The sequence below is a fragment of the Manacus candei genome, unplaced genomic scaffold (genome assembly GCF_025592945.1).
Source record: "Manacus candei isolate 608988 ecotype Guabito, Panama unplaced genomic scaffold, ASM2559294v1 h1tg000091l, whole genome shotgun sequence".
In the NCBI taxonomy this organism is placed as follows: Eukaryota; Metazoa; Chordata; class Aves; order Passeriformes; family Pipridae; genus Manacus; species Manacus candei.
The window spans coordinates 527,698-549,697 of NW_026138139.1; the positions used below are offsets into that span (position 1 = coordinate 527,698).

At 41.2% G+C, this 22,000-nt stretch overlaps 1 protein-coding gene across 1 annotated transcript in view; it reads right to left on the bottom strand.

The window, feature by feature from the left end:
* Positions 1-22,000, bottom strand: part of LOC127460921 (cell adhesion molecule DSCAM) — a 104,854-nt gene that overhangs the window by 71,879 nt on the left and 10,975 nt on the right. Inside the window, exons 5-9 of the mRNA XM_051767993.1 lie at positions 18,910-18,980; positions 12,763-13,003; positions 10,959-11,105; positions 9,042-9,197; positions 396-529 (exon numbers count right to left, since the gene is read on the bottom strand). Coding sequence (XP_051623953.1) covers positions 396-529; positions 9,042-9,197; positions 10,959-11,105; positions 12,763-13,003; positions 18,910-18,980 — 749 coding nt within the window. The remainder of the gene's footprint in view (positions 1-395; positions 530-9,041; positions 9,198-10,958; positions 11,106-12,762; positions 13,004-18,909; positions 18,981-22,000) is intronic.

Sequence of the window (22,000 nt, forward strand, 5' to 3'; positions counted from 1 at the left end):
TTCACATATGAATACTCAAGCCAAAAAGGCAGGAACTTAGATAAAAACACGTCAAGGATGGGTATATAAATACTTGCCTCCAGCTGCAACAGGGCTCGTGCAGCTGGTCCTCTAAAACACAACTTGGTATGCCCTAAACAAACCAAACCTCAAAAGATGCTCCACTTCGATTGTGAGTCTTGAAATTATTTGTAAGCCAGTGCTCTGCAGTAGGTTTTAAACAGTGCAAAAGTTTGGCAGGAAAAACCAAACCCAACTCTCAGTCCCCTCCGTAGCCCCAGGATCCCCCTTAGGGTGAACAAATGGCAGGGGATGAAGGGGCAGGGAGAACATCAAGCACTGAGTATGTTCAAACACCACGTTCCAGAGCCACCAGTGGGTGCTGTGGGACTTACTGTGGGGTAGGGGTGTGAGCAGAACACGGTGTATTTCCGAATGATGCCGTTCAGCTTGAGGGGAGGGAGCCAGGACACGAAGACGGTGGAGGCCGAAGCCGCGGCTGCTTTAACACCAGCGGGAGGACCTGGAACTGGAGAAACAAGGTGTGTTAGAGTGGCCCAAGGCAGGCATTTGGTCATCCCAGGGTGACAGAGGAGGAAAGAGGAAAAGGGGAACGTGCTGCTTTGGTAACTGAGCCCCCGTGGACTGAGATGGACACTCTGTGTGAGGGAGCAGCCTCCACCCTGCTCCGTCAGGGGAGAAGGTTTGGAGGGCTGTGCTCCCAGTCTGAAGGTTAAACTTTTGAGAAGTTTCCCTCTCAGCCTGCATAGAATTGTAGAATGAACCCTTGCAGGGTTTAGGTTGGAAGAGACCTTAAAAGTCATCCAGTTCCACCCCCTGCCATGGGCAGGGACACCTTCCACTAGCCCAGGTTGCTCCAAGCCCTGTCCAACCTGGCCTTGGACACTTCCAGGGATGGGGCAGCCAGAGCTTCCCTGGGAAACCTGTGCCAGGGCCTCCCCACCCTCACAGGGAAGAATTTCTTCTGCAAATCTAACCTCAATGTCCCCTCTTTCAGTTTGAACCCAAATGCGTGTTGGTCGTGGTCAGTGAAACTGCCAAACAACATATTGTCACAAATTGTCAACTCTGAACACCAAACTCACACCAAATTATTATTCACTGTATAAATAACACACATGTGAACAGTTTAATGGCCATGCACAGTAGAGCTGTGACTTTAATGAAGTGCAGTGTAAATGAGCAGTTAGCACTCCCTGACATGACCCAGGTCTAGCAAGTGCTGTGATGTGTGAGGAGACATCAGGCCACACGGTGTCCTTGTCCCTTGTCCTGCCCTCAACAGCTCAGACCTCTATCTGGCACTTCAGTCTGTGAACACATATCTATTTCTCTAATTACAGCAGCTATCTATATAAGCCACCAAAAACTGTCACAGAGAAAGAGGGTGAAAAAAAAAAAAATCCTGTCTAAAATCGTGTGGAAAAAGCTTCAGCTAGGAAATGCTAAAATCTTGCTACATAATCTCAGCTCTATCCCTTTGCGCGGTCTCATTTTGAGAAAGGCTTTAATTTCATGAGCATATGTTGTTTTTCAAACACACATTACAGTGTATAATGTTCTCCAACTTTGGAAACACTGTTATACTAATTTGCAAAAATCCTAGAATTTTTCCTGCGTGCTAGAATATCACTTTATACACAACCTTGTACTTAAACAAAATAACAAGGGCTACATTTAACATCAGAATAAATGGTTTTGAAGTTTCCTGAAAGGCAAACCTTTCATCAAAACACTTGAAAACATTTAAAACACTAATAAATAAATGATTTGAAATATATTTTAACACTGCATGTGGTCAATACTCACGTCAAACGATTAAAATAGGTATTTTTTGTTGGAAATTACTACATATGGCATTATGGACAAAATGAAAGTTTTTGATGGACTCTGTTCTATACAGAACTTTAGTTTCATGAGGAATATAATATTTATGTCTAATTTCAAGCAAAATAACCAAAATGTTAAGATTTCAATTAAATTAAAATTGCACAGCTTGATCAGCTTTCTCTAGTTTAACAGTTGCTGTGCAGCACAGATGCAAAACCTCTTGTCAATAAAGCCAATCTTCGTAGGTGGATTCTAATTCTTTGTATTACCTCATTTAAGTGTGTAGATATTATGGTGCTACAAAACTTTGCCTATAGAGAGAAGCCAGTAGACTTGTGTCTAAATTTTCCCAGCTTTGTGGCAAGTTGTAAAAATAATGTAAGGAGGACTTCAATTTTATATCTGCACAGGTGCTACTGGAAGATGAAAAAAAGACCTGACAGGCTCCACTCAATGCAACGTCTCTGAATATGTATTTTCTATTTATAGTGGGCTGAGAAAGCTAATTAGGCATCAAGTGAGAACGTCATGATGATAATTGCATGCAAACCCAGCCCCTTGCTGCAAAGGGGCTAATTCAGTTAGCAGTTCTATCCATTGCAGGGTAAATATTGATGCTTGACAGCATTCAACTTGTTATTTATACCCAGCTCGTTAGAAATGCTATTTGCTCCCGCTGCTGAGGAGTGAAAGCTGGCTCTCCAGGGTAATTACCTAAACCACAGGAGGATTCCTTTATGGTTAGCAATGTTTTCTGGAAATCACTGCAAATAGATGTATGAGGTTAAGGTAATTTATTGTTAAATTAGGGTGTGATCTATAGGGACAGGTTCTGACGGTAATTGGTCATGGCTGTCAAGTGTTGAGGGATTAACTCAGAATTCATCAAGCATTTCCCAGTCAACGGACATACGTGGAAAACAAAAATTGTCATTGCTGTGTTGCTGTCTGGTAGGAAAGAGGGGCTAGAAAGAAACTCAGGAAAATCAAATTTCTGACCCAAGGACCCCTCCTCAGCGTGCAGGGGTTGCAATCAGGCAACAGTTTTTGCAGAGGTGCCAAAATTATTGTGAATGTTCATTTATTAGTCCTCTTTCTGATAAACTGTCTTTGTTTGCTGGCTTGTGCACATGAAAACCACCGTGTGTCATTCCACTGTGTGTGTGGAAGTGTTCAGGTTTCCTGAGATTTCTGGTGCCTTCCAGACCACCCCTGTCCTCTGTCCAAAGGGTAAAGTCACTGGTCAAACTCATCCCCTGTGCCTAAACAAGATTATTATGAGATAGCTCAACATTAACTGAATATTTCTTACTAAAACTGGGCTCCTTGAGAATCTGAGGAAGTTCTGGTCAGGGAATGCTGTGCCTGCCTCATCTCGGAGAGGAAAAAGACCTGAGCCTTGCTCGACTAACTTGAGGTATTTTCCCTCATTGCCACTGCATCCTGCAGCCTAACTGGCTTTAGTCATTATGAGGCAGCAGTATCAGGAGATTGAATTCTCCATAGACCTTTTTTTAGCACACTGATCCCCACAGATCCCAGCTAAGTGTGCACAATGCCACAGTTTCTTTTTTACCCATGGTCACTGGGGGGAAAATAGCGCTAAGAAGCCAGAGGACAACCCGGGCTGAGCACAGAGAAGCAGAGCACTGCTTCTAGACAACTTTTCAGCCTTCCAGGGAGCAGATTTGGCAAATTTAAGATCAAAGATGGCCTCATTCTCCAGCTAGCAAGCCTTTGAAAGCCCCGGAAATAGCGTGCTGCTTTCATGTGGAGGAGAACACTTTGTATTCCTGACGGTGCAAGTGAAATGCTAACGCAGAGAAGGCAATTATACTGATACAGAGAGTCTGGGACACAGAATTTAGATGTGCCAGATAATGGGGAGGAGCTCCAGGAACTTTCTCATTCCCCTTTCCCTAAGCAGAGAGATTAACACCATTTTTCTTCACAGTACCGAGCAGCAGGGAGGCAAATGCACAAGAGCGTGGTGCATTTAACAGTGATATCACCCATATATCAGAAGACTCAACCCTGCTCTCTAACAGCTTTTTAATTCTGCACAACACAGGACTGTCCTACTGCCAGTTGCACTTAGAAAAATCAAAATAAAATAAGCTCCTGACTGCTGCCTGTTTGTTTAAATACATATCCCACCCACAGTGCAGACCTAAGCCAGCCTAAATACAGTCACATGTTCTGCCCACCCCTCATTCAGGCTGAAGTGGCCTCATATTTAGCACACCACTTCTAGCAAATCCTGCCAGTTTCACAAGGGGAACGTTTCTTATTCTACACATTTTTTTTTTCCTAGTCAAAAAGATTAAATTGGAGATCTTTCACACTAGAAAAAAAATGCATTAAGGGGTCATTAAGGGCAATTTTCCGTCACAGAGCCCAGCCATCCTCATCAGCCCAAGCAGAGCTCTGCTCCGAAGAGTACTGAACGTGCACTTGATTGGATTTATGTTTATTCACTTTAAAATAAACATAAAGCTTTTTTAGATGGTATCTGTCCATCCATCGCCCTCGTGCCAATCAACAGGAAGCTTGGTGTCCAGAGAGAGAAAGGAGAGGAGGAAAATCTCTCTGGATTCAGGCAGTCTCACAGTGAGGCTGACAGAGGGGTTTAATGATATTCCTCCTTCCTCCCTGCAGCTGGTCCCTGCTGCTCCCTTCCTGCAGCTTTCCCCTTGCTCTGAATTCCAGAGAGCTGGAAGAACAGCACTGCTGCAACCAGCAGAATCTTCTGTGAATGCAAACAGCTTTCTGTGCATAGGAATGCGTTTTCTCAAGAGAAAATTCCCAACTGCAGGAAGCTTTCCCTGGACAGGCTCTGGGGGCTGTGTCCTTCCCCGGCCAGTTCTGCTCGAGGTCAGGGGTGATGCTGCCAGCCAAGGTCATGTTTTGGGCTTGTCTGGGGAGCAAATTCATTGTTGCAACTGTATTTTGCTCATATTGCATCTGCAGCACAGGAACAGAGAGGGAATTTGTCACACACACTCCCTCTTGCTACAAAATGGAGCAGCTTCTGAAACCGCATTTTGAACACAGCGAGGAAAAGAATTTGAAGAACTACTTTAATTCTTAGTGATTCAGTAAATCAAATCTTCAGGGGAAGGGGATGAGCAGCTTATTAGAAGCTGTAAAGTGGAAAGGGTTAAGGGGCAAAACCACCATTAATTCTTAAAAATTGGACATTTCTGCTTGGTTTATTTTTCTACAGGAGGAATTATAAAAGGAGCAGTTTCTTTTTCTGAAGGCTAAGGGGGAGAAGGAAAACTAGACAAAACCCAGAAAGATGATCACACTGAAAGAAAAGCTCATTTTTTGAAAGCTCATTTCCTATTATTTGCTCGAGCTGTTCCCATTTCCTCAGCTGTTCAGCAGCAGTGTCTGACCTCTGGTGTCCAAAATCAGTATCAAACATTACAAGAAATCGAATTTCATCCAGGCTGACTGCCTCACTCCCTGGGTTACCTTTATTTTGCCCCACTGGAGATTTCAATCCTGCTAAAGAAATTTTTGGGCTGATGCCTCTAGCTGAAGACCAATGGAGAAGTCACAGGAGGCCACGATCTGCCTTTCCACAGCAGCAGTGGAACATTGATGTTACAAAGAAAAGTTTCCCCTCATGTAAAAGAAATTAAAAAAGAGCAAGGAATTAATGACATGATATGGCCTCATAGTAATAATGATGTGGAGGGCTTGGCAGCCACTTGAAAATATCTCAAATTTACAGATTTTGTCAGAGGAGGGTGGAATATCTTGTGTCATAATTTTAGCCGGAGAAGGTCTGGGAGCAGAGATTTCAGGTTTCCAGTTCTAAGCTCTATTCCAATTCATTTATTTCACGTGCCAAGAGAGTGTTTAAATTCACTTCAGGGCAGGATCTTTTAGGTGCACTGAAATCAGTCCTGCTGAATAACCCTCTACAGGAGACTTTTCCTTAGAAAATTACAGAAGAAATGTCCATTCTTTTGATTAATAAAGTACCTGTTTCATGCATATAGCTTGGCAATGTGAATTCTCTTTTTTCCTCTTTAACTTCTTTAATTTTCTTCTCTAACACAGCCTTAAGTATGTTTAGACTCAGGACTTTGGGGTTGGCTTATGCTTAATTCCAGGCCTTTATATATTTCACCCCTAAACTTTCCTTGTGAAGCTGAAGGAGAGCATGAAGTCATTGTATTTTCTGGAGCACCTTTCCATTTAGTTTTCTGGATGAAAGATTTAATGAATGGAACCACTGTGAGGCATCAGAAAATATCTGAAAATGTTAGTCATGCTGCCTCAGAGTGAATTATTGCTGAGCTGCCAGGGGGATTAAAGATGAGAGATGAGCCCTTGCACAGCTGCCAAACACGGGCTGAGGAGATGTGCTTCCCTCATCTGAGCCCAGAAAGGGAGGGAGAAAAAGGACCACAAAGAATTAGGGAGAAGCAAACTAGGAAAAGGTGGGTTTAGGGGAAAAAGAAAGAAGGGGGGGGGAAAGGGAAAAAAAAAGAGTATTTGAGGCTTCTGATGTTTGAGAACTGTTGCAAAGTGGAGACAGGTCACAGGAGATGGACATTTCAGATAGGAAATATTGTCAGAAAGCAGCAAGTGATCCATCACTTTCCCAGGACAGCAGGGCAGAGGGAAGTACTCAATCCACTTTCCAGCAGAAGAAATTGCACCATGGTGGCTCCCTAACTGATACGGGGCACTTAGGGAGGTCGTGGAGTCCTCATCGCTGCAGCTTTTGGAGGAAACCAATAAATATCAGTGATGGATGAGATGTATCTGACTCTCTTTAGGGCAGGGGAGAGGTGTCAGCAGCCTATCAGGATCAGTACACCATGTTTTTGTTGTCCCCAGTGAGAGGTGAACACACTGCTGGCACCACTTCTGCCTTCAGATCAATTCCAAAAGGTGAAGGAACCTCACACAGAGACAAGATGGTCTCTGCTCCAAGGCATATTTTGGTAGCTTGCAGCTCTCACCAAGCTTTTAACTCAGCAGAAACGAATGCCTGGCATTCCCAACGAGTTGCTGTGAATTCTCCAGCATGTGTGCCATGAAATGCTGATCCAGGAGCCAGGAACTGGCTTTTCAGGGATTTCTGGAAGAATGCTTCTTATTGTCCCCCAACATTGGTCGATACCACAGAGTCACAGAATCATTGAGGCTGGAAGAGACCTTCAAGATCATCCAGTCCCATCATCAGCCCAGCACCACCATAATCACCCCTAAACCATGTTCCCAAAGCTCAGGGGTGACAGCCTTTGTGTTCAGATAAAATCCAGGGAAAATTCACTACCTTGGGATCTACTTGGCAAAAAGTAACTTGAAAGTGCAGCAGGTGATCTTACAATTGCCTGACTTTTGAGATTTATTCTTTGAAATAAAACCATCTCCTTCCAAGCACTGGGTGTCCCAAGAGCATCTGACTCAGGACTCAGGTGCTCCAAAGTAGTTCTTAAAGGACTTTATATTGGGATCAGAACAACCTGACATCCAGTGTTTAAGACATACAAGTCTAAAGCTGAGTAGTTTTTATTTATTGCATCCCCTGGATACAACTAAGTTGGGGCCAGGTGACCTTACAACATATGTAAATTTTAGAATGAGCCCCTTAATATTTTACTGAAAAACATTAATAGCATTCATCAAGTAATTTTTTTTTTATTGGCAAAAACCCCACCAAACTTTCATCAAGTGAGTTAATCCACTGAACTTAATCTCTTGGCACTTTTGTAAATCTCATTACAAATAAAAAAAAGTTGATGAATATATTTATGTATTCACAAGTGACCAGTAAGCTGGAAAAGCAAGAAACAAAAATCCATTAACTAATTTCCTTGAAATCATATTGCATAACTCATGGGAGAATTTACCAATGAAACCTTATCCATGTAACTCCATTACTAGGGCTGTGTGCATTTTCATCTCTGCCAAAAAATCCTTCATCCAGATTTTCAAATGTGTTTAGGGATCTAAAGAGATATTTGGACATCTCAGAGGGCTTTCAAGACACTAAACAGGTTAGGGACAAAACTCCTACTGAATTTGGAATTCCAGTCATTCAGAAATAGATCAGTGTGTATCCTACCAAGGGGACCTGAAGTGATTTTTTATAGTTAAAGTTACAAGAAAGTGATTATGAATTCTCCTGTGTATGTGCCTATGTATGATTATAAGTTTCATAAACTTTCAGCATTAGGACTTAAATTTTCCATTCTTTGGTCTATGAAAAATGTGAGACATTTTTGTTCTTCATTTTGCTTTTGAGGGAAGAGGTATTTGGAGGATTTTATACATATATATGTACTGAAAATAATACTCTTAGAAGGATATAAGTTATATAAGACAGTCCTAGAATAGTCTCTCCTCCTTTACCCATTTCCATAGTATCACAGAATCGTTTAGGTTGGAAGGGACCTCAAAGATCATCCAGTTCCATTCCCTGCCATGGGCAGGGACACCTTCCATTAACCCAAGCTGCTCAAAGCTTCACCCAACCTGGCCTTGGACACTTCCAGGGATGAGGCAGCCACAGCTTCTCTGGGCAACCTGTGCCAGGGCCTCACCAGCCTTACAGGGAAGAAATTCTTACTAATATCCCATCCAACCCAGCTCTCTGTCAGTTCAAAGCCATCCCCCCTTGTTCTGTCACTCCAGGCTCTTGGAAATAGTCTCTCTCCATCTTTCTGATTGACCACAATCAGGTCACCCCAAAGCTTCTCTTCTCCAGGCTGAACAATCCCAACTCTCCCAGCCTTTCCTCCCAGCAGAGCTTCTCCAGCCCTCTGATGATCTTGGGGCCTCCTCTGGACTCATCCAACAGGTTAATGTTCTTCTTTTGCTCAGGACCCCAGAGCTGGACTTTCAACCACTTTGAAAGAATTAACTCAAACTCTCAAAATTGTCAAATAATGCCCTGAAGTATTTGAAAAAAAAAAAAAATTAAAATGTAATGAAAACTTCCCCAGATAATCAGGGCTAACTACAAACTTCTGTCTCACCAGAACTGGACTCATGGAAACACTCAGGTTTTTTCCAAAGCCATGGGCACAGACACCTCACCACATGCTCCTAACCCCAGACCTCCAGATAGAAATCTCACTTTGCATGTTTGTGTGCAATGTTTGCCCCAGACATACCAACATTTCCTGGAAGTGGGGAATGGAAAGGGCTTTCCTCCTTACCATCTTCCTTAGTGCGGGTGAAAATCTGTTCGCTCCTCACTCCGTCCCCGGCTCGTGTAAAAGCCAACACCTGGATGCTGTAGTTGGTGTATTTTTCCAGGCCATCCAGCTCCAGTGATGGCTGTGTGGTGGTGACATTCTTTATCTCTCCCAGCTCTATAAAATAAAAAAAAAAAAAGGGAATTGAGTTATTGCCAAGCTCAGTTTTTCTCCCAGCTATCGACACTGTGGAAATCTTGGGGATTAAAGTGTGTCCCAGACAAGTAACGCTTCATTATTATAAGACAGCACTGAATTATAATGAATTAACATAAATTCCTTTGCGTGCTGACTTCTTGTCTTTCAAAACAGACCCAGTTTTCATTTTCAAGCTTTATTTTCGCAATTTTTTCCAAAAAAAAAATACAGTGCGGAGAATTGAAAAATTTCTCCAAGTAATAAGATTTTTCATAAAGAACGGACAACAAGGAAGAGATTATTGCAAAACGTTCCCTAAAGAAAAAATGAGAAAGTCAGTTATCTTTATAAAGGTTCTCTTGTTTTGAGAAAGACCATTTTTCATAAGGAAAATGAAGAGAAAGTTCCCTTTATTTTAAAATATGTAGGAAGTGCTGCTGCAAAGCACTTGATGGCAGTAATAAAGGCTAACAAGAGATTTAAACACAGGAAAATCAGATTTACTTGCAGAAAGATGATGCTCTTCATATGAATCTTTTCTTTTTTTTTTTTTTTTTTTTTTTTGGGACAAGCTAAGAAGTACAGCCCATATGGCAAAAAAGCTTTAAACATATTTGGGACAGAAAATAAAGCTGAACAAATGAAGAAAATCCAGTTTTAAGCATTGCATGAGCATCATCTTTTTTCATTATGTTGTAGGACATCACACAGGAGCTTAGGGGTGCACTGATAACATCCACATGGGATCTGATCCAAAGGCTCCAGGCATCACTGAAAACATTGAATTTTATGCCCCACATGTCTACATTCTTATGTATGCTTCTCATACATTTGAAATCTTTATTTTTAAAAGAATTGGTGGCTTATTCCCAAATATTTTTTGAGTCTACCATTACCAGCAGGGCCTCTGGGTTACATTCCCACTCCGAGTTTCCTTTGCCACACTGACAGAGGCCAGGATTTGCATATTGGAGTGAACTATGATTCTGGTGGATGAAAGCAAAAGAAGGGAGGTAGAAGGGAGGAAAAATCCACAGGGCAAATAGGAATAAAGGCATGTGTTTCCAAACTTACTAACATTTGATTTACAAGAGAGGACCATACACAGAATTATCATCATGCGATAAATTGCAGATTAGAGAGGCATCTCATTTCTCCTTTGATCATCTCACTCCCTCTCTGCTCTGGGGCCTATTTCCCCAGGAATTATGCTCAGAGTACAAAACATGAGCACAACAGAAGAGGATGGAGTGACAATAACAACCCTTTTCCAGAAAAGTTTCCTTCTTTTGCCCTCAGCTGTGGAGATGCAATGCGTCCCAATCAAAAAATAAGTGATAGCATATCAGGTAGGCAAACAAATAACCAACCAAATTACAGTGAAATACAGGTTTGGGTTAATATGTTCCAAGTTCAGGTCATCAGTCTTTATGGAAAAAATCCATGCTGGGCTCTATAAATGAGGTAAAATCTGCTCAGGTCATGTAGGGTACCAAGGTAGGCCTATGGAGTGTTGCAAACCCTCAATGGAAGCTTTCCCTGAGGAAAAGCTTCTTCCTCCAGGCAGGTTTGCAAAACCTGACCCTTTGTTAAAGCTCTACAAAAACCAGCTTCCTCACAGGCAGACAAAGTTTTCTCTAAACCAAAGAGAAAAGGAAGTACAATTACTTCACACCGGAGAGTAGAAGATATAAAAGGCACATCCAGGTTGTTACTTGGTAACAGGTTGATTTCTCTCACCTCCATCCAAGAGATTGGCCCAGTAGATGACCCTGAATCCCTGCAGGATCCCATTCAGGGTTTCCTTTGCCAGCGTTGACCAAGAAATAGAGATGGTTTCTGGTGATGTGGCAGTGGCTTGCACGTTCCCTGGAGGGCAACTGGGCACTGGAATAAGAGATTCACCACTTTAACACAAGGAATACAAGTCCACATTTGCCCTTTATTTTCACTGCTATCCCACCACACACTGTTTGATTATCAGTTATACTCTGTTAACAATGCCAAACCTCTATTTTTGCTACGATCCACATGTTCCTGCAAGTGCAGCTGTTTTCCCTAGAATAACTTTTGATGTACTGTTTCCCCATTTGCTGACTAGTCTTTTAACAGGCTTTTTGTCTCTCCTTTTGAAAGATGTGTCCCAGTGCTGAAATATTCCATAAGCAGTTTAAATGTACTTTTTTAAAGTTTGCAGCCAAATTTGCATCTTTCGGGACAATTCCAACACCCACTTAAATTTGGTGGAGGGAGAAAGCGGGCACTTCCTTAAAAAAAAAAAATGGAAAAAATGTTTTTACTGGCATTTAGGATGATTGGAAACAGTCACCCAAAACTAGGGCATTTTCTGTTGGCCATTTCATGTCAAAGCAACACAGCAGTATTAGCATTTGGCTTTGCTTTTAAAGATTATGTCATCTCTAATTCTAAGAGGGATCTAAAATTGAGTGAAAACAACAACAACAACAAAAATTGCCAGAAACAGTAAGCATGCTGTATTCTGAAGGAAAAATATCCTGTTTATTATAATATTAAATATATGCTTGTGTGAGCATACTGCTTTTTGAGGTCTTACAGTGATCTGTCTAGGCCTAGAAGCATTTAGACTAAAACCCACCAGCCTTCCACGAAGGTTATGTGTCAAAATCTGTAGGTCTTGAGGATTTTAGGTACGTGCTACTCCATTTTTCCGTGTAAAAAGTCAGATTCCAAGCTGGCACTGACTTCAGTGCACTGCTGCCAACTCACAGGAGCTGAAAATCTGACCTATACTAGTCTTTAGGATTATTTGCAGTTATACTCATCTGAAATATTGAACCCTTTATTTTCTGAATATGGGAACATTCTCTTTTTCCACTAGAGGACTCCCTCTCATTGTTTGAGAAGTACTTTTTATGTAGTTGGGAAAAAAAATGTCTAAATTGTTCCTTGGATTAGACATTTTGTCTGAAATATGATTTTTCTCTTACTGTTTTGGATATCCTTGAAAAGAACTCCACACAGCTCTTTTTAGGCTGACAAGAAAACGGATTGTGTAGTGCAAGAACTTTAGTTACACAGCAGGTTCATTTGAGAACAAAAGCAAACCAACAAAATTAACAGTATTGCTTCACCTTTCAGGATTTCACGACTAAGCATCCCAAAACTATGATAAGATCAATAGGAAGAACCACAAAATTTGCAAATATGTAAACACCAGAGTAAGAGGCTTCAAAATGAAAGTTGTGCTCTTAGTCACTACCATTCACAGTGGGATATATTGCATCAGTAAAGTTATTTTTGTTTATCTGGATGATTCTGCATCTCTTTCAATGAAAATCATACAAGTTCATTAGCTGGTCTTTTCCAATCCAACTCTTTTCCAATCCAACTCTTTACTGTATCTTACACCTCTAAAATCTGGTCTTCTATTATCTCCATTATATATTATAATAATCACTAATACATAATAATAATAATCAATAACCAAACAACTAATGTAACAAGGTAAAAACATATAAAATAAAAACAATACGCCCCAGGGCAGCTGTTTGCCAAAACCTACCATCCTCAAGAGTCGTGGTGATGATTTCCTGAGAAGAAGGTCCTATCCCAGCCCTGTTACAAGCCTGGACCACCATGCCATACTGGGTGAATTTTTTCAGGTTATTCAGTGTGTAAACCTCGCTGTCCCCCGTGGTGTCAATGCTGATGATGTTGAACTGGAAGTTTCCCCCTGCACTGTACTCCCGGTAACCGATCTGGTATCCACGGATAATTCCATTTTGCAAGTGTTTCTTTGGAGCCTAAACAGGGAAATGAAAGGTTGCACATTCAGTACACCCATCCAAAGTCAAGTTGTTCCCTTAAAATTTCCGAAAAACACCCAAATTCCATTTTGAAAATGTTTCTTTGGAGCCTAAACAGAAAAATAGAAGGTTACACATTCAGTACACGCATCCAAAGTCAAGTTGTTCCCCCTAAAATTTTTGAAAAATACCCAAATTTAGCATCTTTTTTCCTGCCTATTTCTAGGCAACAATTCAAAAACACTCCCTGCACACAAAGTAGTGACTTTTTACAATGACACATAAATTTCAGGTGTGGTTTGTTCGAATCTGTGCATTCCTGTGCCGAAAGAAAGACCTTTAAATGTTTCATGCACAGAAAAATCTGATAAGGAGATTTATGGAGTGTGAATTTGGCATGTTTTGTTCTCTTATCGGTGAATCATTCAAAGTTGAGCTGATAAGGGTATATTTGCATTACAGGCCTACCACTTACTACTAGTTGGGTTTTTTGCCAGAAGCCCCCACCATTCCCTAAATCTTTAGTAAGGCATTTTTTTGATCTGTGGAAGACAGTCAGAGTTTATTCAGCAAGATACATCAGGAAACTTTTACACTGTGCTTTGAAATGTGCTGCTGTTCATTCAGTATAGAAAGATGATCAGATGATGAGTGCTGAAGGCAATAATGATTTGGAAAGCAGGGATTTGCATCCTGGGTAGCTGCAATATCTGGCATTCGGGAATATGGACAGTACAAAGTGGTTGGCCATAATTACAGGCCTCATTTCTCCAAGTGCAAGATTCCCTGTACATGGAAATCACTTGTGTACTCTGCAATATAAAACGGAATCTAGAGCAAAACAGGGATTGTCAGCTCAGGGGAAAAGCCAGTTATTGACAGCAATACCTATTAAAATTCCATTTAAATACTATTGGACTAATTTCAGTATGTGATAATGTTCCTGTCTGATTTTCTACGTGTACGGGGTATAATCAGTGTAAGACTTTAAGGCACAGTTCATAATCCAGGGGGAAAAAGCACACAACTCCATCAAGTATTATTCCAGGGACTGTGCCTTCAGTCAATGACTTTCAGGTCTCTTTGCTAAATGTTTGTCAGTGTGGAGGCACCATTGATCATTCCAGGACACCACTTCTATCCATCAGTGTTGGATTCCATCACAATTTGGCGGATTCCCAACAGTCTACATGGAGATTTCTTGTCTCAAACACCATCAGAGTTCCACACCTCAAGAGCCCCAGTCTAAAGGCTGCAAGTGGAACATTCCCACGAGTTACCACGGGGTGGCTTCTGAACAAAAGTTGTTGCCACAAACGTACTTTTGCAAACTGAAATCAAAACCAATGTGCCTAAAACGCATCACCACATAATGATAAAAATCATGTATTTATATTTACTATACACTGAAATGGTCTCAGAGAAGGACTGAAGCCAGAGTAGCCTCTTCACTGGGAATTCTGCAATGATACTTTCTCATTTTGAATTGGAACAAAATGGCACACTGCATTTTTCAGAAACATCTTTACAACTGTTTTAGGTCAAGGGATTTTTCTTTCTTTAAATAAAACAATAGCATCTCTTTTTTTTTTCACTTTTGAAACATTATATGATATAAAACAAACTCCAAGTCACTTCAGGACAAAGCATTAAAATGTTCTACTTGGCAAAAATTTAAATGTTCCTTGTTAATATGATCTGAATGCTTCACTTGGAGTTGACTTTTTGCACACATAACTTATATTTGATAAATATGCTTTCTTGGGTATAGACACATTTTTGGTAGAAAATTGAGTGAAGCAATGTTTGTCCATTTTTGTTCTTGAGGAAAAATATTGTTAACCTTGTCAACAGTCATAGAACATTAGGAAAAAGTGTCTTTCCATGACCTTACTGTTTATCTCACAAAATCCAGTATTTATAAAACAAGGTATCAATGACTTCTCTAAAGTATAACATTTTATAGTTGTGTGTGTGTGTATATATTCATGAAGAGGAGAAGGAATATTTCCCATGTCTAAATTTAATGGGTTTATTTATCTAATATAAACTACAACAAGAAAAATTATTATTTTCACACTAAAGGAGAATTCCTGTTTAATTTAAATTATCTCTGCAACATTTTAAACTACTGAAAAGTGCTGAGTATTACTCAAAAACTCAATGTGAAACCCAGTATCCTATGTGGACACACAGAAATGGGATTAAATAGATCACAGACCTAAACAACTTTGCTTAACTAGGATTTTCTAAAAGTGGAGGCACTTTAAATGAAGATTTACAACTGAAGCAAGCTGTAGAAATGGAATTTAATGCAAGATGAAAGATAATCAATGTGTTATTTTTGCTGTTATTGACACTGTATTTCAATGAGGTTTGCCAGCTTTAAATACAACCTTGGTTCTCACCACAACCCCTTTTGTATAATTTCATTTTAGGTTTTCATGGCTAAAGCTCCACATGCCTCCAAAATAAAAGTGACCAGGTTATCACTGAGGGTTTTTCTTCCTGTTTTACCTTCAGGACTTGATGGTCTCGGAGGTCTTTTCCAACCTGGTTGATTCTATAAATACAGTGTTGATCTCATGGGGTATTTCTTTATTCTTAATTACATTGTACTGCACACTGCAATGAGTGCCTTCTGCACAGCACCAGAGGGACCTACCCAAAAGTTAGGATTCACCATGGGACCAGACTACATTATGTCTGGGGACCCTCTTAAAGTAGTTTTTTTGAGTAATGGACTAAAACTGCTCTGGCCAGAAGAAAACTGCAATATATCAGGGGAAGTAAATGGCTCACTCCTCATTTGGGACTTCTTAATTGAAGGCCCTTTTTAGCCAGTTTACAAATCGTCATTCAGGAAATCACTCTTCTAGTAAAGGCAGGAGTACACAAGCTCTAACTCTGTGACTTCACCTTTGGCTGCAAAGGAGCTTTGAGGTCAAGAAAACAATTTCAACCATGTCCACACCCCAGAGAACCTTGGCAACCATCAGCTGAGCAGGTAAAGCAAGGGCTGCAAACCAAGGCTGTCCAACCTTTAACAGGCAAATCCCCAGATTTTCTACTGCTTGGAAAACACAGCACCTCATGGGGCCATTGGGTGCCTCTGCCTAGAGCCAGGAGCACATTCCCAGCCCTGGGATGAAGGACACTGCTACTGCTGGTCAATAAACCAAGAGATTTAACAGATTTAACAGGTGCTGGGTCTACAGGAATAATATCTTGGAGGTTCACAGGAGCCTGGAGGATACGTGTTGCAGTCTGGCAGCACAATCCACAGCAAGCTCCAGCATCTGCACCATCACTGGCACCAGGTTCACGTGGTGGTGCACAGTTCTGGGAGCATGGACCCACCTTTCCTGATCTGGATATTTGCTGCAGGGGTACAAGCAGGCATTGCCAAGGTCACAGGTAGCTCATACTAATTGTGAAAATCCATCTCTCCCTTCAGCTCACGAGACTTGCCAGGGTAATGGAGTAAATATTCAATACACAGCTTGTTTCTGTGATTGTCTTGTTATATTAGATACTGATCATTACTTGCCAAGAACTCACAAATCAAATTCCAAACGTGATCTTGAGAGCACATCTCCAGCTGCTCATTTGATATGCATCAATATCAGTCAATAACTAGAGATCAGGACAATAAGTTGTACTTGAAATGTCCTGGAAGTACAAACTGAACTATATTTTAGACAGTGTTATTGAAATGTAGGTGTGGGAATTTGGTTTGTCCTGTAGCTGCCTGTTCACACCTGCATCTATAAAATTTAATGGCAAACCCTCAGAATCACAAATAACAGCTATAAACTCCAGCAGTGAACCGATGGTGCCTGTCTTCTCTTGCTGCTTTTCAAAATATCCCCCAAAATGAACTTTATGAAAGGCAAGCCAAACCTTTCAATGTGCCTACCCATAAATCCATAAAAACTAGTTCGTGCATAGAAGCTTGGAGGTTTAGTTGCCTAGATCAGATATCAGTCATAATTCTTAAATTATTTAAAAAAAATAATTAAGAATTTATTTCAGCTGCTTGGCTTCAACAGCTACTTCCTTTGCTGTGTGTTGGATTTAAATCCGTGCTTGATGTATGATTTTTGGAAGTACATTGTTGTGCTTCACTTCAAGCACCAGGTAAGCCTGTGACTATTGAACACATACCTTTCTGTTTTGGAAACCATTTGATGAAAAGCAGCACTCACATAAATTTAAGATGGGGACAAGCCCCAAGAATCAGCATTGCATTTGTAACCTGTGCAGAAGAGTTCCTGCCTTTTCAGAAACCCCTTAAAACTACAATATAGACAATATTATACAATAAATAACCAGACACCCATAGTTATTTGTATGGTTAAAGAGAAGAAGCTCATTACTACTATTCTGTCTTCCTGCATGGTCCATATAATGGGACAAAAGATGCATCATCCACATTTGCTGCAGTAATTAACATCACTACAGAAATTAATAACTATCATGCCACCATCCCACTCCAGCACTTAATAATATATATTTCAGAATTGCAAATATGTGAGATTATCAATACAATTTGGAAACTGTCATTTATATTGAGGTTACACTGCTGTAATTAGAAAGCTTTATTCTATCCACTGTATATATATAAGATATATACATAGTGATATATATAAGCAGTATATATACCACAAGCCCATTTAAAACATGGTTTTAAAATCAAGTACCTTTGGTATTACACCAAACCCAAACATGGTCTTAAATATCAAGTACCTCTGATATCACACCAACCCCTTTAAAATATTCTGCCATTGACAAAACACCGGGAAAAATATAGAAAAACTGAGTCACATGACATGCCAGATTTTTAAATAATACCAACATTTTTAAATAATTTTCTTTTGTTCATTAATTCCCATGGACTGTATTGAGACACTACACTGCTCTCTCTCTTTGCAGTAAGGATCTATCCCAAAGTCCAATGCAATGGGAAAAAAAGTCCTGTTGGTTCCAATGGTTCGGGGAAATTTTGCCCAAAATCACAGTGAACTTCTGTGAGTGCTCATTTTCCAAGCACGTGGACTTATCTGTGAAATGAGCAGAAAGCAGGAAATGTTTTTGTCTTCAATACAGTCAAGTGGCTGCTGCTCCTGCTCTGGAGGTAGAAAAAACTTGAGGTTCTTTCTTTGCATGATGCAGAACTCAATGGCCAATCAGAGATTCAGAGAAGGGTTTGGGTTGGAAGGGACATTAAAGATCATCCTGTTCCACCCCCTGCCATGGGAAGGGACACCTTCCACTAGACCAGGTTGCTCCAAGCCCCGTCCAACTTGTCCTTAGACACTTCCAGGGATGGGGCAGCCACAGCTTCTCTGGGCAACCTGTGCCAGGGCCTCCCCACCCTCACAGCCAAGAATTTCTTCCCAGTAACTAATCTAAACCTACTGTCTTATCAGTTTAAAACCATCCCCCCTTGTCCTGTCCCTCCAGGCCCTTGCAAATAGTTTCTCTCCATCTTTCTTGGAGCTCCTTCAGGTCCTGCAAGGCCACAATCAGGTCACCCCAAAGTCTTCTCTTCTCCGGGCTGAACAATCCCAGCTCTCCCAGCCTTTCCTCCCATCAGAGCTGCTCCAGCCCTGGGATCCTCTTGGTGCCTCCTCTGGACTCTCTCCAGCAGCTCCATGTCCTTGCTGGGCTGTTCCCCAGGGCTGGAGCAGCTCTGCAGGGGGGTCTCACCTGAGGGGGTAGAGGGGCAGAATCCCCTCCCTCAATCAGCCCACGCTGCTTTTGTTGGCAAAGGCATCTGCAACGACTCTCCCAAATAAAATAACTGAGGCACAGTTGTTATAATACTCCCCTCGATGGGACCTCTTTGAATGCACCCAAATCCTGTCAGATCCCACATTCCTGGATGTGTGAGCATTTACCTTCCAGGTGACTCGGATGCTTTGTGACGATATAGGCTCCAGCTGGACATCCTGAGGGGGACCATCAGGAGCTGAGAAGACAGAAGAGAGATGCATCAAAACTGGCCCCTGCAGCCCCCAGAATCCAGCACTTCACATGTCATGTCACCATCTTAACACTCAGTGTCACAGAGATTTGGACTGAGCCAATGCCACACGGAAACTTCATCCAACAAAAGCAAGGCCTGGCATCTTCCACATTCAGGTGTCACCCTGGCCAACAGGGAAACACAACACATGCTGAAACACAGCAAGCTGCTAAATAAAATAAGAGTGAGTAATAGTGGCTTTTCTTTTTTAGAGATACTCTCACGGTGCTGTTTCTGCACTGTAAATGGTGGAGACTTATTTTCAGCAGTCAGAAGCCTGTGGGTGATAAAAAAGCAGCAGAACCCATGTAAAGCAGGTGAGACAGGAGCTCCTAATCCAGCCTTCACCATGGTGCAAACTTTCCATTGGGATCCTAGAGAATGAGCACACTCAGTCTAATATCAAGTATTTTATACACAAACCCCTGCACACTCTACCCCCTCCTCAGGGTAAGTATTCCAGCCAGGAAGTCGGACAGAAAATAACTGAGAAATGGGGAAAAAAAGCCCTGAGTCAGGAGAAGTTTTGTTTGCTCTCAGCACTTTGCCACAAGTGTGCACGACACTTTAGAGGTGAGTAAAAAAAGGAGGCCCTCAGTCTGGGGGGAACCTACTTGTCATCTGGGCAGCTACAAAGGAGATCAGGAATCAACTGGGAATGAACAGGGAGATGTGAAGTAAATTGCTTGCTCAGCAAGGTAAATCATTGGAAAAGGGAGATCTGAGGAAAGGGATGGAGTCAGCTCGAGTTGCTGCAGAGGGTTCCCTTGATGCAGAATATGGCCTCAGTAAAAGGTATTAAATTAACTTTTAATAGCATGACAAAGGAAGTAAAGCAATAAAAAGGGTGAGATGGGGCTGTTAGAGGTGGAGCAGCAGTAAATGACAGCTGTGCTGAAAGGAACCAGAACATTTGGCTTTAACTGATGAAAGCAGAGAGGCAAAGAATACAGCCTATAATATGTTTAATTTATTAAATATGCCCTATTCTCTGTCATTCCTGACTGTCCTTCATATGGGAAATTTCCAAAGCTTGAAAGAACTTTATTTCCATTCCTCTTGCATTAATATAAAGGAAGGAGAAGAGCAAAAAGTCCACTGGTAAAAATGAGACCTCTATGAATTTTTTGAAGCCTGACCTTGATTCTGTCCCCCTGTTGACAAAAGTGAATGCCATTTCTCCAGGGTACATTATAATGCAGTGGAATTTGAGCAAAGCATTTGATCCTGAAAATGGGGTTTAAAATGTGCCCCCTAAAATCTTGATTTTGCCTTGAAAGACCCCAAAAATTTTAACAGACCTGAACAGTTAACTGCTCCCAGCATTCCACGGTGAAATATTTAATAGGAAGTCATTTGTTTTACATACTTAATGTCACACAGAGTTTGTGGCAAGGACATAAAGAAAACCCAGATATCCCAGTTTCCTCTATTGATTTTTATATTAGGCAATGTCCATAGTGCTTCTTTTTCTCTGACAAGTGTTAGTGCAAGTGTGTATTTGCATCTGTTTTCCAACACGTGAGCTAATTTGGGCTGTATGGAAGAAAAGACGTGGTCTGCAAGCTTTGATATCATGCCATTCTTAAATATCTTTTTTCCACAGAGACCATTTATAGTTTTCTTTCTAATCAGGTCATTGCAATATGTGACACTCAATCTGGGCCCTTTACCAACAGCATGGTTGGAATTGTTTAGTTTTTATACTGTCTTTCTTGGACCTCTATTTTGTTCCCTTCTCATTACTTTGTCTCTCATTCTCTGCTCCCAGGCTGTTCTCAGTTTCCTGCTGTAAAGGCAGAGAACAGAAGTCAACAGTGATCAAAAAATGATGTTCTCACACGTTGCACATCACCTGAAATAAAATCCCAGGAGACAAACATCACATACCCTGCCTAAGCCTGACCTCCTCTCTCCCAACTCTTCCCTAGGTAGATCAGTGACTTTTGAATACAGTTCCACACTGCTGCTCTTTTCCTCCCAACAGAGGCTCCTTAAAAGACAGCAACAAAAGGATCATTTATTCTGAAACTTGGTTACAAAGAACTGAGCAAAATGTGATGTTAAGGTTCCACCCTGTTCAAGGGGAAGCTTTTTTTTTTTATTTCAAGGCCAGCTGCTGATCCTGACAACTTAATTATCAGTGAGGAAAAACTTGGCAAGTAAAAAATATTATAAGCATGGGTGAATGAGCATGAGAGAGTAGATCCAAGACCCACCCCTGCACTTTGATGTATATGCACAAGGGAGGATGGGCACTTTGGGGCTACAGATGATGCTGGTTGGGAGAAGGATAGTCTGTTTTCTCCAGTGATTTCCCTATTTTCCTTGAACACAGGAAGAGGAAAAACCCTGATCGAATGATAAATATTCTGCAAACAAACTCTTCACCGTGAGTAAAGCTGCTCACTGGAGGGTTTCCTTCCACTAGGGTGAAAAAAGAAATTAAGCTCATGTCTCCAGCTTTACACTGAGCCCTTGTGTCCTGTTCTTACTCAGAAAGCCCCTCAGAACCAAAACCACATTCTCCTGACAAAAGGTAGAGTTTCACTGCAGTAAATTCACCCACAGAGAAAAGGAGTGGGAGTTACACAGCTGTATTCATGTGAGCTGAACTGAAAATTGGTCACCAAGTGTTCAAACCCAAGACCAACACGAATCTTCAACAAGCAGGAGAGTTTTCACCACCCCAGCTACTTGCACTACAGTTGTCCTCTCTAAATCCCCAAAGAAGGAAGCATCTTTGGGGATTTATTTCCTGTTATCTTAGCATAAGTTAACAGGAAAAATAAAATTGGCAAGACAAAAGTGATGCTTTCAAATATGAATGAGCAATTTCCCTGGTGACCAAGACTTTTCAGAGTAATTCCATCCAATTTCTAAGGATGTTGAAGCTACTTGGGTTACTCTCAGCACCTTTGTACACTGTATATAATTGCAGTGTGTGCCTGCTATTTATGGCC